Raw genomic sequence first — 16764 nt, forward strand, 5'->3', positions numbered from 1 at the left:
CAGACATGTCCTAAAGCTGGAAGACATCGCCCTCTAGTGGTGTAAATATGTTTGCATGCCATACTGATGGTTGATAAAGAGACGTGAATACTACTGTGGTATTAACAATCAGACAACAGCTGATTTAGTAAATACATATTTAATTTAGGCAAAACTAAGGGCATTTCAGGTTATGGTATGATTTTTAAACATTAATCAAATGCATAAAGCAAAAATAATTATTTGGTATAGATCTATCAGTTTTGTTGTTTGACCAAAAACAACTTGACATGATAAAACAGCATCCCTGCATGACAATCGTGACCTGAAAGTCGGACCTCTGAGATGGGAGTCTGAATTCTGAGAAAAACCGTCAGAATTCTGACTTTAATAAAAATAATTCAGTTTTTTCAGAAAATCTCAGAATTCTGACTTGTTTTCACATGCTGCAGTTCAGTCACAAATTCAAAGGTTCTAATGTGCACATAAGTGCAGGGGCGGACCTAGCACATTTGGTGCCCTAGGCGAGCTTCACCACTGCGCCCCCCCCCCCCCCCCAAAAAAAACATCTTAACAGTTATACAGTAAAGTAAGGCAAGGCAAGGCAAGGCAAGTTTATTTATATAGCACCTTTCAACACAAGGCAATTCAAAGTGCTTTACAAAAAACGAAAGACATTAAGAAAATGGCATTTAAAATCAATCATTAAAAAGAAAAGATAATAAAAGAAACATTAAAAGATAAAGGTTACAGTGCAGTTTAAGATGTGAATCAATTAAAAGCAGCGACAAAAAGAAAAGTCTTCAGCCTGGATTTAAAAGTAGTCAGAGTTGCAGCGGACCTGCAGGTTTCTGGGAGTTTGTTACAGATAATTGGAGCATAATAACTAAACGCTGCTTTACCATGTTTAGTTCTGTCTCTGGGGACAGAAAGCTGACCAGTCCCTGAAGACCTGAGAGATCTGGATGGTTCATAATTTAGCAGGAGGTCAGACATGTAATTTGGGCCTAAACCATTCAATGCTTTATAAACCAGCAGCAGTATTTTGAAATCTATTCTTTGACACACAGGAAGGCAAGGCAAGGCAAGGCAAGTTTATTTATATAGCACCTTTCAGCACCAGGCAATTCAAGGTGCTTTACAAAAATGAAAGACATTCAGATAAAGGCATTTAAAAACAGTAAAAGATAATAAAAGAAACATTAAAAGAAAAACAAAAAATGAAAGACATTAAGAAAAAATACATGGATAAAAGTTACAGTGCAGTCTAAGAAAAGTCTTCTTGCTGGATTTAAAAGTAGTCAGAGTTGCAGCGGACCTGCAGGTTTCTGGGAGTTTGTTCCAGATACTTGGAGCATAATAACTGAACGCTGCTTCTCCAGGTTTAGTTCTGACTCTGGGGACAGGAAGCTGACCAGTCCCTGACGACTTGAGAGTTCTGGATGGTTCATAATTTAGCAGGAGGTCAGAAATGTAATTTTTGGCTCATTTCCCCTTATGTTAGAATATTGTTTTTGTATGTAAGAATAATGGTTGCAGATATAGAGGGGTAAAAAAAGTAAAAGTAAAAAAAAAAAAAAAAAAAAAATTGTTTTTTTTTTTTTTTGGGTCCAATTTTTGGCGCCCCCCCTCTGGGAGGCGCTCTAGGCAACCACCTATATCGCCTGTAGGAAGCTCCGCCCCTGCATAAGTGTACAGCGTAGAAATGGCAATGAACGCCTAAGTCCCGAGCTTCTCCAACAATGCAACATAGTAATACATACAAAAAAGTCTATATACATTATACATGTAAATAAAATATGATATATACAAGAACAGAAGGTACACATCAATATTGCACAATAAGATTAGTTTAAACACGGTTTATTACAGTGATAACTATTTAGATAAATAAATTGTAAGATTGGTTGTTCCCATTGGTGATTGGAAGGTTGTGCTAGAGAAAACGTAAATAGATCACTGAAATACTCTAATAACTTTTACTTTAACCTATTCATTAATTATTAAGGATCTTTCCAAAGAAGCTTGTTGCATACCCTGTAAATGATCGACGGTTCAGGTAGGTAAACCTTTCAGAGCCATTGAAAATGGGAAAACCCCGCCTGCACACTACTTCCTTGTTTTACCTTCAGATATTGAAATCAGCATTCTTTAATCCAAAAGTGCGTTGGAGAAGCTAACTCAAGGCAAATGAGTCCTCCATAAAAAATAGAAAGACTGAAAGCGAAGTGAAGGTTTCTCATGTTAGCTGCTTCCAGTGAGACCCCCCCCCCCCCCCCACATTATCCATTTCATCCAGTGTGGTCAGTTCTTGCGGACTTGAGCGTAGATTTCTGTGATTTCAGGCTGAGGAGCCGGCCTCTTGTTGCGCTGTATGTGGGCATCGTAGGTTGGGAGAGAGGACACAGCAGCACGAGGATTGTTGTTCACTCTGACCTCAGCGTAGTCTGACGGTTTATTCTGGTCTCCCATCTGGACTGTTTCCCCGTTATTCTTTTTGGTAAAACGGACATCTGCGTAGTGCAACTCCTAGGAAAAATAAAAAGAAAGGAAATTAATGTAAGATTACATTTACAGTTACATTGGATTGAATCATACCTCAGTGGTAGGCGTCAGCATGTTATCGTCTATAATCAACTCTCTCCAGCCTTAAGCACCGGAGTACCACAAAGTTCAATACTTGGTCCACTTCTTTTTACCTTATATATTAATGACCTGCCATCTGTCTGTCCTGATGTGGAAACACACCTATATGCCGGTGACAACGTGATATATGCGCATGCCAATACAAAGCAGAAGGCTGCTGCTAAACTGACCTGTATCTACTTGTCTCTCATCCTTTTTTTATAACTAATGCTGTTGATGTATTGTGATTTTAAAAAAGTGTCTATTATCATCTGGCCGGGGACAACAGCTGGAAATTAGTAATGTGGGCTAAAGCTGCCCCATTTACTGTTTTTTGTGACAGTTGATCAATGGGGACTGTCCACAACACTATAAACAAATAAACTAAACTAAACATCACATTTGATGCAAAAAAATCAAAAAAAAGGAGGTAAACGGAAAAATTCCAAAATCGTTAACAAGATAAGCTATCTCTATAATGTTGATGTAATAACACATATTCACTTATTCTTCATTGTGTCATCTTGATATCTCATTCCTGGTTCAAAGTCTGATGTTCATCACTGTGTTTACAAACTCTCTTAGTAACCAGCAGAGCATGTACGATTACTTTTACCTGACTTCTTGTGTACGCTCCGTTGTCCTGGCCTTCAACTCCTTTATAGTGTGAGACATAAACAAAGCTTAGAATAACTCAATGAAGGACAAATAGATCTGTGAACACACAAACTCATGTTACACGTAATAGACTTGCCCGTTCTGGTGTTGGTGTTTCCAGCAGACCTTTTTTTCTTTTTTTTTCTGTTTAGAGAGATCATTAGTCATTAGTCTCTGCAACATAATAATGATACAAGCAGCAATATATCTAGTTATTGGTATTGCATGCATAATAGAAAAAGTAGTTCTTTCTTCATAAGAGCTGTAACTTTCATTTGATATGCATATATAGTCCTGAAAGTATTTGTTACGAATGATTTACAATCATAGACTTTCAAACAGTAATGTAGAGCTCTATAATGGCGCTTTTCCACTGCAGGGCCTCGTACGGTTTAAGCGTGCCGTGCCAAAGCCGGCCCGCTTTTTTTTGCTTTTCCACTAGGGGTAGTTCCGGCTCAGGGCTACTTTTTCACCTTTTTCTGGTCCTCCAAAATCGAGGTTCTTACCGGGCCAACAACCGGGCTGAATATGCTAAACTAGTGACGTAAACACTCTCGACTGCTGAATGGTCAGAGAGAATCGCTGGCAAGGGGGCTACAACTACAACAAAATGAACATATTTTACCTCGATTTAATTGTAATACACGTTTCAAAATGATGCCGAAGTAACAACATACTGATACCGGTTACTAAAAACCATGAATTAATGCTTTGACAAGTCTGCAGACAGACGGCAGCCGAAAAACGTGCGTGTTTTCTGAATGGAGATCAGCTAAGCTAACATTGTATATGCTCCGACCATCCACACTCACAACAACGGCATATACAGACATAAATTAACCAGCGACTGTATTCGCCATGACACAGACAGTCTGTGGTTTGTACTTGTTTAACTTTTGTCTAGTTTCTGAACAGATATGAGGAGCTGTGAGCTCTGAGTGCTAACAGCTAACGGCTGATGTTGGTTTTGTGGTTCGCATTGAAGATGATGTCACGGCTCCGCCTACACTGCGTTACTATAGTTACTGCCCCAGCTACTAAACTGTAATGGAAACGCAGCATAAAGTGAGCCTGGCCTACCAAGGCCTAACTATACCCTACTAACAGGGGCGGCGGGTACTGTAGGCTAGGTTAGGCTAAGCCTTCCCAAATATGTGTGTCACTGCATCCTGGTAAAATAAAAAATATAATATATAATGTTTGTGTCTTTGACATTAGCGCTGCTATGCAGCCACCTATGCCCTCTTCTACGAAGCCAGTTCAACATATCCTGGATATGTTTGAGTTATCTTAACTAACCCTAACAAACGAGATCTCGCTAAGCGGTCCTACGACGCTGGTTATCAACTCGGTAAATCAAGCCAGTGGCCGTTTCTCAATCTTGAGGAAACTGACTTCCAAGCCAATATTTCAAGGATGCTACATCATCGAGTGCCGCCTAAGGACTGTTCCAATCTCCAGCATACTTGGAATTCCACTGAGGCTTTGTCCTTGGTTTGGGGGTAATTTCGAGGCTGCACATGGGTAGACTTCGCGTCCTTAAAATCCCACAATGCTTTGCGCACGGACCAATTTCCCCAAATCTGTGGCGGAAAATGTAAGGCGGGGCCTCATGACGCACACCTGCACACTTGCTAGCCTGTTCCACTCTTCGTTTTCCGAATGCCAGTAAGGATTCTAGCCTCGCTTCTGAAGCAAGTGACTCGGAAGACATGTGCTACCAAGCAAGCATCCTCGCAATTGAGAAACGGCCAGGGTTTCTCTCTCCAGCTGAGAGCGCGTTCACGTGAAAGGGGCGGGGTTAACTACATTTGACCAATCACAAACAGGGACAAGTGTATTGACAGCGCAGCGTCATACTTCGTTAATGAAAAGTAAACTAATATTAGACAAATATGAACTTTAAACATCCATGATTTAAACATATCATCCAGGATACAAGCCACACAGTTGCACCTGCAAGGTGAATAAGAAATGGTTAAAAAAGAAGTGTTTGAATGCGTACAACAGTTTTATGATATCACTGCCCCAGACACGAGTGGATCTGACTTTAATTACATTTGAGTGTTTCGTCAACTTAATGTGTTGCTTAAAATAATACTTCTGCATACAGTATATGTGACACAACCCGATATCACGGCAAGACGTGAACATGTGACGATTTACCATGCTGGGAGACGTGAAGATGTCACGATTTCGTCCCTTCAAACGTGACAGTTACATGGTATTGTTAACCCATGTTAACCAGTGGAGAAATAACCGGAAATGCCAAGCAAATGCTACCCCGACGGTTGGTTGTTATTGTCAATATTAATATAATAATGATTTATTTTTTAATAGTCACACTCGATTACGCCGATGTTCTTGCTGGTCGACACCTCTTTTAGCAGAAACAAAGGCTACATTGATGTATTAAATCGATGTTAATCCATGCGTGTAGATCTGGTGTGGATGTGGAATTAACGGACGTGACGTTGTGCGATTGAGTTGCCAGGCAACAGCTTCGGTTCATGCTAATTTACAAACTCTTCAACTACAACCGTAGTTATATTTAAAAACATGTTAGAAGGCCTCACGAAATACTTTAATGCAAATTAAAATGTAAATGTGAAGGAATGTGTGTATAAAAAAATACATCGGTGATAAACGAAGCCGGAAACTGAAGTAGGCAAGATTCTCAGCTCGATGATTGGATGGTTTAGCCGCAATGCATGCTGGGATTTGGTGTTTATGTGATGTGAAATCTGAAAACGTTTTTTAAGAATAAAATAATACTTTATTCCGAGTGTGCTTGCTTTTCTCTTTGAAAGTCATCATATAACGGCATTGTAATACACAGTTCGGCTGCATTAAATATTACATATCTGCCGTAGTTCTCTATTTATAGAGCCCTGATGAGAAGACTTCTGGACAAACAGGAGAACTGCCGCCAAAACTGAAAACGTGACGTGGATCATAAATATATAAGCAATTAAACAACATCTTACATTTCTTTTCACACAATACGTCTCCTTGCAGTATCAACACTAATTCGGCTGATTTTTATATTTGATCCAATTGGTAGATAGGCTGTATTTTATACCATAACGGTGTAGAGCTGATAGAAAGTCTTAACTTTAGGTTAAGGTCTTCTTTTGAATAAGAAAAAAGCTTTGGGGTTATAGAAGAAGAATATGGAGGGATCAGCGCCATATAGAGAGAATTCTATTATATGGCTCTGGGAGGGATGAAACCCTCTTTAATGGTCACACATGCAGAGCACACAGCACACACAGTGACATTTTTATCTACAGATAAATATTAAGCCTCACAAAGTACTTAACGTCTAATATATTGCTTTCCTGTGTTGCTTTTAACTATGTTTAAGCACTTATTTGTTTATTATTAAACTGATATTATACATATGTATTATACTCTTGTAAGATGTATGTAGATAGTATAATAAATGTGCAGAATGACAGTGTAATGGTGGAGGCACATGTTGATAGATGTCTTGTAATGCACTGTTGAGGAATCTGCGACCCAAGTTTTTCATTCATTGCATAACTACACCGTAGTTGTGTATAATATGAAATATCAATAAACCTTAGAACATCTTGAAACCTTGAAAGGGATGTGCAAAATAGTCATTATATACAGTCTTTCATTAACTATTAGTAGAGAATAACGAGTAATGAATATACTTTATAGGGATCCTATTAATATCTAATAATAAAATAATAAAATTCAATAACATGCTTTAACCACCAGGTGTCCCTTTTTATCAGCTCTGCACCGTTATGGTGTAAATACAGCCTATCTACCAATTGGATCAAATATAAAAGTCAGCCGAATTATTGTTGATACTGCAAGGAGATGTATTGTGTGAAAGAAATGTAAGATGTTGTTTAATTGCTTATATATTTATGATCCACGTCACGTTTTCAGTTTTGGCGGCAGTTCTCCTGTTTGTCTAGAAGTCTTCTCAGCAGGGCTCTATAAATAGAGAACTACGGCAGATATGTAATATTTAATGCAGCCGAACCGTGTATTACAATGCTGTTATGTGATGACTTTCAAAGAGAAAAGCAAGCACACTCGGAATAAAGTATTATTTTATTTTTAAAAAACGTTTTCAGATTTCACATCACATAAACACCAAATCCCAGCATGCATTGCGGCTAAACCATCCAATCATCGAGCTGAGGATCTTGCCTACGTCTGTTTCCGGTTTCGTTTATCACCGATGTATTTTGTTATACACACATTCCTTCACATTTACATTTTAATTTGCATTAAAGTATTTCGTGAGGCCTTCTAACATGTTTTTAAATATAACTACGGTTGTAGTTGTAGAGTTTGTAAATTAACATGAACCGAAGCTGTTGCCTGGCAACTCAATCGCACAACATCACGTCCGTTAATTCCACATCCACACTTCCAAACGCATGTATTAACATCGATTTAATACATTAATGTAGCCTTTGTTTCTGCTAAAAAGAGGTGTCGACCAGCTGGGGAAACAAGAAAATTGGCGTAATCGTGTGACTATTAAAAAATAAATCATTACGTCGGGGTAGCATTTGCTTGGCATTTCCGGTTATTTCTCCAATGGTTAACATGGGTTAACAATACCGTGTAACTGTCACGTTTCAAGGGACGAAATCGTGACATCTGCACGTCTCCCAGCATGGTAAATCGTCACATGTTCACGTCTTGCCATGATACCGGGTTGATGTGACAATGTAAGTGTTGCACGGCCAGATACGGCTCGAGAAGCTGACTCAGATAAGGAAATATTGTGATATTATATGTTCGATGATCTGATTGATGATGTGATATGAATGACAAGTGCGACACATCGGCATCTTCTCTGCATAGGCTACGGCAGTTTAAACTGTATTTCCTTTATCCTGTAGGCCTAATATGACTTGATAGATTTAAACTCTGCACACTGAGCTCTGATTGGTCAGCAGACAGTGCTTTCACTGAGTTGATCTCTTTTCTATAGACGCCGGAGGCGGGCAGCTTCAGGTAAAAAAAAAGTTATTTAGCCTTCCCAAACCTGAGCCTCACGCGCCACCTATGCCTACTAAGCCGTGCGAGGCCCTGCAGTGGAAAACCGCCATAAGAGTCTCACCATACTTTAACTCATGGTGGTGAATCATATATTTCATCCATCCATCTTCTCCCGCTTATCCGTGGTCGGGTCGCGGGGGTAGCAGTTCCAGCAGAGAGCCCCAAACTTTCCTTTCCCTGGCCACATCAACCAGCTCTGACTGGGGGATCCCAAGGCGCCCCCAGGCCAGCGAAGAGATATAATCCCTCCACCCGGTCCTAGGTCTACCCCTTGGTCTCTTCCCAGCTGGACGTGCCTGGAACACCTCCCTAGGGAGGCGCCCAGGTGGCATCCTTACTAGGTGCCACCTCAACTGGCTCCTTTCGACGCGAAGGAGGAGAATATCATATATTTCATCACAGTTAAATATTTATACCTTGCAAAAATAGAATGTTAAACTTTGAAGTTGTACAGTGTCGAGGTGCGGCTCCATTGTGAAATGACATAAACAAGTCATAACTAAAGGGCTTAGGAACATATTGAGAATATAATAAGAGCAGGCCCTTTGTTGAACATCAACACGGTTGAGTAAACAAGGTTGTTACACACAATGTCTACACCATTCTGGCTCCACATTTTCTGGCTGATATCTTCCAATGTGCTGATCCTGAATCTTCCTCCTGCCTGGTTTTTGAGTCAAGCTTTTGGGTCTAAACTTGAAGATAGTGAGCCATCACCTTTCCCATACTTGTAATTGAGTATTACTATGAAAATAGGTTTATGTAATGTACTTAAGATCTTTTCCGCACTTACTTTTTGTCATGAAAGCAGTACCACACAATAGCAGCTACAACACAGAGGACGACTAAAACACCGATTACTATTCCAGCGATGCAACCAGCCGAACAGCCTGATTGGACTTGAATAAAACAGGAGAAAAGAACATGATTTTAACATCATTCTGTAAACAGGAACATTATCTCAAAATGCCTGTGGATAACAACACTATTACATTTCTCCCCATATGAGATTTCATAGCTAGTTATAAAAACCTATAACATGATTCTGTTAAGCATTGTTCATGCTGTTTAAAATGCATTTTAAATTATCATAAACCATTGAGTCCAGGCTCATTTCCTTCTACAGTCCCTGTTCTATTGATGGCATTAAAAAAATGGGTAACACTTTATATTAAGGTACACACATTCACCAACAACTAGTTGTTAAGTAACATGCATGTTAGCAGTATATGGGCTGTTTAATAGTCATTATAAAACACTTATTACTGCCTTATTCTACATGACCATATTCTACAAGTAATAGGTCTTTAGTTGAGAGTTTTTCCTCAATAACCCTCTAATTAGTGCTTATTTGTTGCAAGTAAGGAAGTTGTTGTACATGAGTTTTGGTCTTAAAATGCTCTGCTCAATATGGGCCTAATAAGGCAGTAGTACCACAAGAATAGTAATTCTCCCATAATAACACTTAACAAATATGATCTATTCTTATGTAACAACAAGACATGAAACTATAAGTGTTAACCCCTAACCCTTTAGTTACCTCTGCTATCTATGGTGGTCGATAGCGGCAAACACACCACAATGGCCCAAAACAGCTTCAGAATCTATGCAAATATAAAAACACAAATGTGCCAAAACATATGCAATGGCAGAAACATTTTCACACTTGTACAGCATTTAAAAAACATTCACGAAAACATTACGGAAATAGCTGCAAAAACTAAATGCTGCAAATAGCAGCCGGGACTAGGGGCCTCATTTTTAAAGGGATATGCGCTCCAAAAATGGGGCACGCCAGTTTCTAAGCAATGTTTGCGATTTATAAAATGCTAACTTGACGGGAAAACGTGCGGTCCTCCACGCAAACTCTAACTCATGCGTACGCAGTAAGCACAACAACGGGAGAGACGAGAAACTGCAACACCGTTGGCAGAAGGAAGAATGGAGAGAAATGTGTGGAAATAATACCATAAATAAAATGTTACCTCTCATTTATCACATATGAAGAATTCATTTTCACACATTGATTAAAGCCAATCTTAAAAATATTAAACAAACGCCTGTTTGAGACTCCTCAGTGCACACAAACACATAACTTGGATAAATAAATAAATACGGATATGTTATTGATCACCCCTCGATTATGTTCTCTTGTTAAGGAATGTATTCTCATAAATGATGCGGTAAGCAGGAGGACAGAATTACTTTAAACTGACGCCCTTTTGCTTTTCTATGGGTTGTATAGATACAAGCATGGTTTTATATACTATCATGTTTAATCATGTTTTGTGCCGTTCGCCAATAGCCTACTTGATAAGTCGCTCGTAAAACACAGGAGGTATGGAAACTAAGAACACCATATGTGGTAAATTGAACAGCTAATATAACACAACACATTAGTTGTATTTCCTCTAACTGGTGGATTATGGTTATATAGTTGCTGATCGACATCTGGAACACAAACCACCAAATACAAACAAATAATTCAGATCCAGTCGTCATGACTCCACTCCGGGGGGATTCCCAGATCATTTCTTACAGATTCCCCGATCATTTCTTACAGTTTCTCATCAAACGACTCCACCCTTTCCTACCATTCCCACGTCAAGTCTGTGACCAAATCGGCTTTCTACCACCTGCGGAACATTTCCAGACTCCGACCGTCACTCTCGGAGTCGGTTGCCGAGACCCTGGTGCATGCGTTTGTCACCACCCGCTTGGACTACTGCAATGGTGTCCTGTTCGGGGTTCCCAACAAAACCCTGGACAGGCTCCAGTATGTCCAAAACTGTGCAGCTCGGCTCCTCACACACACAAAGCCCTGGCAGCACATCACTCCCACCCTCATCCACCTCCACTGGTTGCCGGTCAAGTTCCGCATAACTTATAAAGTCCTCCTCCTGACCTACAAGTCCCTCCATGCCCTTGCCCCCCAGTACCTATCGGACATCCTTCACCCACATGCCTCACCCCGGAACCTGCGGTCTTCAGACTCTGGCCTGCTCACCACCCCCCGCACCAAACTGAGAACCTTCGGGGACAGAGCCTTCAGTGTGGCAGCCCCTCTGGAACGCTCTCCCTGCGGAGATTCGTAACATCCCCACACTGGACGCCTTCAAAGGGCCCTCAAGTCCCATCTTTTCATCAAGGCTTTCGGCCCTTAAATCTATCTGTTGTTTTGTCTGTCTGACCTTTGTTTTGTTTTGTTTGTGCTTGCCCTATTCCTGTAAAGCGACCTTGGGTCCCTTGAAAGGCGCTATAGAAATCTCAGTTATTATTATTATTATTATTATCAAGAAACGCAATGTTTTGTGGATCGGAAAATGACGGAACATTTCTGTACCTATTTCTTTTTTTTTTTACTACGTAAGCAACCTTCCCACGTGAATCCTACGCACAGCGTTATAAATGAGGCCCCAGGGCACTTGTTGACATTTGGGGATTATATAGTTGGCTTTCATTATTAGCAGAGTTAGACTGTTTGATAATTGTAAGTGTCTTGTCAGTTTATTTTAAATGACATGGTTGGATAGGTTAGGAATCAAGCAATGACATTGTTAGAATTAGCTTTCTAACAACAGTGACAGTCCAACTTTATGATTCACGAACGTCAACAAGTTCTCCGGTCCCAACTGTGTGCATCACTATTTAGTGTTCCGTTGAGCTTCTTGCGTTTTTTATTTGCAGAATTTTGTATTTACAGTATTTTGTTTATTCCGCGCTTTTAGTAAATGCTGCACATGTTTTGTCAAGTTGGTGAAGATCTTTCTTAATGTGCATGTTTTTGGAAACATTTGTGTATATATTTGCATCGTTTTTGAAAATGCAGCGAATCTCTCCTAATGAAAATGTTTTAAGCCACTGTAACAGTCAGCCACAACTTTCACTCTGCTACTAGCCTGAAAGCAAGTATTTTGTACTTCTTCATGCATTTTTATTTTAAGCCATCATTGTACGAGCAAAGATTGCAGATCTATCTTAATTGCAAACATATGTACTGTAGTTGTTGTTAATTTTTGTTCCCCAAATGTTTATTTGTTCTTGGCAATACAATCAATCAATCAATATTGTTGGTCATGATTTTGTATGTAGTATGTAGCCTTGTAATAAGAGGGATAATGTGCAGCGAGGCGATCAATTATTAAAAAAAGTAAGCAGGATGCCAACGTGCAGTGCCCCCTGCACATTATCCTTTACGTATCTGATGCTTTATTCTCAGATACGCATCTTTTCCATCTGTATTTATTTGTACAAAACTTACCCAGTACAGAGATGGATGCAGGATGAGATGTTTCATATCTCAGAGTTTTGTCATTAAAGGCCTGACAGCTGTAGCTTCCACTTTGATTTTCCTGACTGTTTGTCAGATTGAACTGCGATCCTTTCGACAGCAGGCCCCCATTCAGAAACCATGTATAGTGGGCCGAAGGGTTGGAGACAGCTGAGCAACTCAGGCTGATGTTTGATCCTTCCAGATAGGGTTTATGAGGCGGAGATATTTTCAAATTAACATTTTCTGGGCCATCTGAAATTAGGGGAGAAACATCAAAAAGTTAGTATGCATTAATAACTGAATTATGTATATATATACAAAACAGCAATTCAAAGAAAGTAAAAAAATCGAGCATGTTTAGTAACTCACAGTAGATGATGAGGGTTACTGCCTTGCTGGTGCCATTACTGACAGGATTTGAAACACGACAGCTAAAGGGTCCCTGGTCGTAGCGCGTCACATTAGTTATAGTTAAAGTGGATCCTCCATCAGTGATCTGAACTCTGTCACTTCCTGTAACCTCAGAGCTGCTGTTCAGCCAGAGGACAGAGAGAGAGGATCCAGAGGAGGAGCAGGACAGACTGACGGAGCTGTTGAACTCCACCAGCTCTGTGCTGCTGGAGGTTACCGTTACTTTGGAGACTGGTGCTGTGGGTTAAAACAAAAACAATGTTTAAAGCTGCAGGAGAATATAACACTGCAGTGGCTGGGAATAAACCTCATGATCAAGATGAGATCATTCATATTCATGGCTGCATATTACCACAAAAAAAACCCTGTTTTTACTTATTATCTTATGACAATGGTAAAAGGACCAAAAATGTTTATTTGAAGGATTTTAGAAATGCCATGCCCAAGAGAGGGGACTTTAATTTCAGTTTTTGTTAATGTTTTGTCAAACTGGCATTGATTTAAAGTGGACCTATCATGCTATATTTGAAAAGTATATTGTAGGGCCATACCTTTATAAAACATGTCTGTGAAGTATTTTTTTCAAAATACCAAACAGTTCACCCAGTGTCCATGCGTCTTACTGCTCAAACCCCTCTTTTGCATCCATGTTAGAGAAACACAGATTGTGGGTCCTTGGGAAATAAAAAGAAAAGAGGAGGCAGAGCTAATGCCTGATCAGAATTCTACTGGAGATAAAGTTAAATTCTGCTGTGATAAAACGCCATCCTGTTTAAACCAGGTCAAGGATTATTTCTGAAACAGTATGGAGCTCAAATGCTTTTTCTCTTGCAGGTTTATCACAAGGTGAGTTCTTTTTTTATTTCCTGCTTTTTAAACATATGCTGTTCAGTACAGGTTAGCTCTGAGTGTTAGTGAGGCTTGCTAATGTAAACAAAGACCTCCAAAATACGTCAGGCATTGTTTCTGATAGCAACTTTCTGTGGGTCCACCGACGTCACCTCGGATGGACACGTCAGTTCGTATGGAAATCTGTATCCGCTCGTTGTCCACCCGTTTTTAAAAGATTTGGGTACGGAGGAAAAGAGAGAGGGTTTTATTTTCTGACACTGCGTGAGTTCCCGGGACACATATTTATGTTTGAAAGTGCATTTTGCATGATAGGTCCCCTTTAACTAATCTGTTTTTTCAGACTGTAATTTTTAATGTCAGTTCTTTATGATACACGTTCATTATGATGAAGTTCAATTTGGCTAATCTAGAAAGTATACCTATATAACTGAATTCATTGTCTCTTTGTACATATTTAGCATTTGCTGAAATGTACGAGACGTTAGATGTACACCAAATACATCTTCAAACTCAGAGTAACAAATATGTAATATATTGTTGATTACAATTTATGGAAATACCATAAAAAATGAGCTACTGTAATTGTTCATCAACTCAGTGGAGAAGTGACTCACAGTAGATGGAGAGGGTTACTGGAGCACTGGTTCCCTCACTGACAGGATTAGATACACGACACCTGAAGGGTCCCTGGTCGTAGCGGGTCACATTAGTTATAGTTAAAGTGGATCCTCCATCAGTGATCTGAACTCTGTCACTTCCTGTAACCTCAGAGCTGCTGTTCAGCCAGAGGAAAGAGAGAGAGGATCCAGAGGAGGAGCAGGACAGGCTGACGGAGCTGAACTCCACCAGCTCTGTGCTGCTGGAGGTTACCGTTACTTTGGAGACTGGTGCTGTGGGTGAAGCACAACAAATATTTTATAAAGTTACAGTACAAGAGAATACTGCAGAGGCTGGTAATGAATCTCATATTAACGAGATGTTGATTATTAATGGCTGAACATTAAACATCATACAAGCTCCTGCCGCAACAAAACCAACATTTTCTCACTCATTATTTTATGACAATTGTACAAAGAAGAACATGCTCATAAACTGTTTTCATGCTCAATTGTTACGCATAATGTCAGCATTAAAGGTGGGGTAGGTAAGTTTGAGAAACCGGCTCGAGATCGCTAGAATTTGAAAATACACAACCGGAGAAAATCTGCCCCTTCCTTACAGAGCCCCTCCTCCAACACACACGAACGCGCACATGACCAATGAGGGCATGAGATAAGTGTGTGCCCCGATGGAAGGCTGACAGGCAAGTTGTACTTTTTACAGTACCACGGCTTCTACAGATGACATTTTTTTATGGATTTTTTGTCAAAGCACTTCAGATATTCATTGCTATCGGGATGTTAAGAGCATTCCATGGAATATAACAAAAAGTGTATCTCGAGCCGGTTTCTGAAACTTACCTACCCCACCTTTAAACGAGATGCAACATGTGGAGCTTTCTCTCACCGTATACGTCCAGTCTTGTGTTCCCTGTCTTTGATGGTTCTCCAGCTGGAAAAATGCTGACGATGTATTCTCCACTGTCAGTTTGAACCAGGTTCCTGAGCTCCAGAGATCCAGTAGACATGAAGAAGGTGATCTTGCCTTCATACCCTGGTGCAGGGAAGTTCTTAACATTGAAAGTAAATATATCCCTAATACCCCCAAATTTCCAGTTCACTATTTGAAAAGTTGTTCCTGGAGTTAGTGTTGTGGTGAACATCACTTTCCCTCCCACAGCAGCGTTCAGAGGACCGTCTGGCAGCACACCAGCTCCTTCAGTTAAACCTGGAGAGAGACAGACAGAGGTCATTGTACAAATAAGCCACTGGGTCAACAATCAATCAACATTTTGATTCATATGATTTTTAGAACAGCTACATTTAAATACTATGAACATGTTATCACTTTTTGTATGCATATAAGTAATACAATCGTAATACTACCTCTATCACATGCTTACTGTAAAGCAATTATTTGTTTTAGCCATTTACTTTTATCAGTCATCCGTTTGGTCTGCTATGTATGATGCTATCGTTTAACACAATAATGAAAAGCAGACCTTGATATTATTAGCTTAACTCATTTTTAACAACTTTTTAACAATAAATTGACGTTAAAAAAAATATAGAAAAATGGAAAGATAGCAGAAGATTGAAAACTTGAACAAAATATATTATTCTTACCTATAGAAACCAGAGAGATTATCCAAAGTAAAGCTAAAATATCCATTGATGTATCTTTGTGAGATATGAACAGCCACAGAAATGTCAGTCATCAAACTTGACTGTCCTGATAAATGTGAGCCTCTTGCCGCTCTCAACATATCAGTGAGTAAATGCAGAACTACCTTCGTGTTGAGGGACAAAGTTTCTGCATAATGAGTTAAACCCAGTGAAGCTTCAGGCTCTAAAGCTGCAAGACATTGTCCTCTAGTGGTGTAAATATGTTTGCATACATGTATACTATACTACTGTGGTATTAATATTATCCCACAGGAAAAAAAAAAAGCAAGAGCATATCCAACATGACAATCATGGCAAACTAATGAAGCCTTGATTATTGCTCCCACCTAGAGACCAATATAAAAGTCAATTTCCGTAGAATATTTGTATTTGAGGGAGTGGTGTTTGTTTTTTATGTCTATTACATTTAAGAATGTTGTATTTGAGAGGACTTTAACTCCTTGACATTCTTAAATGAACTATCACAGAAGCTGTTTTGAGTACTTTGCCAGATTTGTACATGTATGTTTTTTTTTTACTTTGAAACATGTAGTTGAGACCAAAATGAAAGTCGACTATGAACAAGTCCTTAGTCAAAGCAAGAGGGGCAAAAAGCCACTTTACAGCCGTGGTGAAATTTAACTG

General features: G+C 39.6%; 1 protein-coding gene across 2 annotated transcripts; it reads right to left on the reverse strand.

Moving 5' to 3' along the window:
• Positions 1-2244: 2244 nt before the first annotated feature.
• Positions 2245-16212, reverse strand: LOC117460351 (pregnancy-specific beta-1-glycoprotein 8-like). 2 transcript variants are annotated; one of them, XM_034101718.2, is made up of 9 exons: positions 16081-16212; positions 15362-15682; positions 14470-14745; positions 12962-13240; positions 12581-12844; positions 9113-9218; positions 3359-3405; positions 3221-3261; positions 2245-2508 (listed from the first exon to the last, which is right to left on the reverse strand). In XM_034101718.2, exons 1-9 carry the CDS (start codon positions 16124-16126, stop codon positions 2284-2286), a joined length of 1605 nt encoding a protein of 534 aa, XP_033957609.1. In that variant the 5' UTR covers positions 16127-16212; the 3' UTR covers positions 2245-2283. The 2 variants fall into 2 exon arrangements, with proteins under 2 accessions (XP_033957609.1, XP_033957610.1); XM_034101719.2 differs by lacking the exon at positions 9113-9218 and having other exon boundaries at positions 2324-2508.
• Positions 16213-16764: the final 552 nt, after the last annotated feature.

This window comes from Pseudochaenichthys georgianus, chromosome 16 (genome assembly GCF_902827115.2).
Source record: "Pseudochaenichthys georgianus chromosome 16, fPseGeo1.2, whole genome shotgun sequence".
Taxonomy (NCBI): Eukaryota; Metazoa; Chordata; class Actinopteri; order Perciformes; family Channichthyidae; genus Pseudochaenichthys; species Pseudochaenichthys georgianus.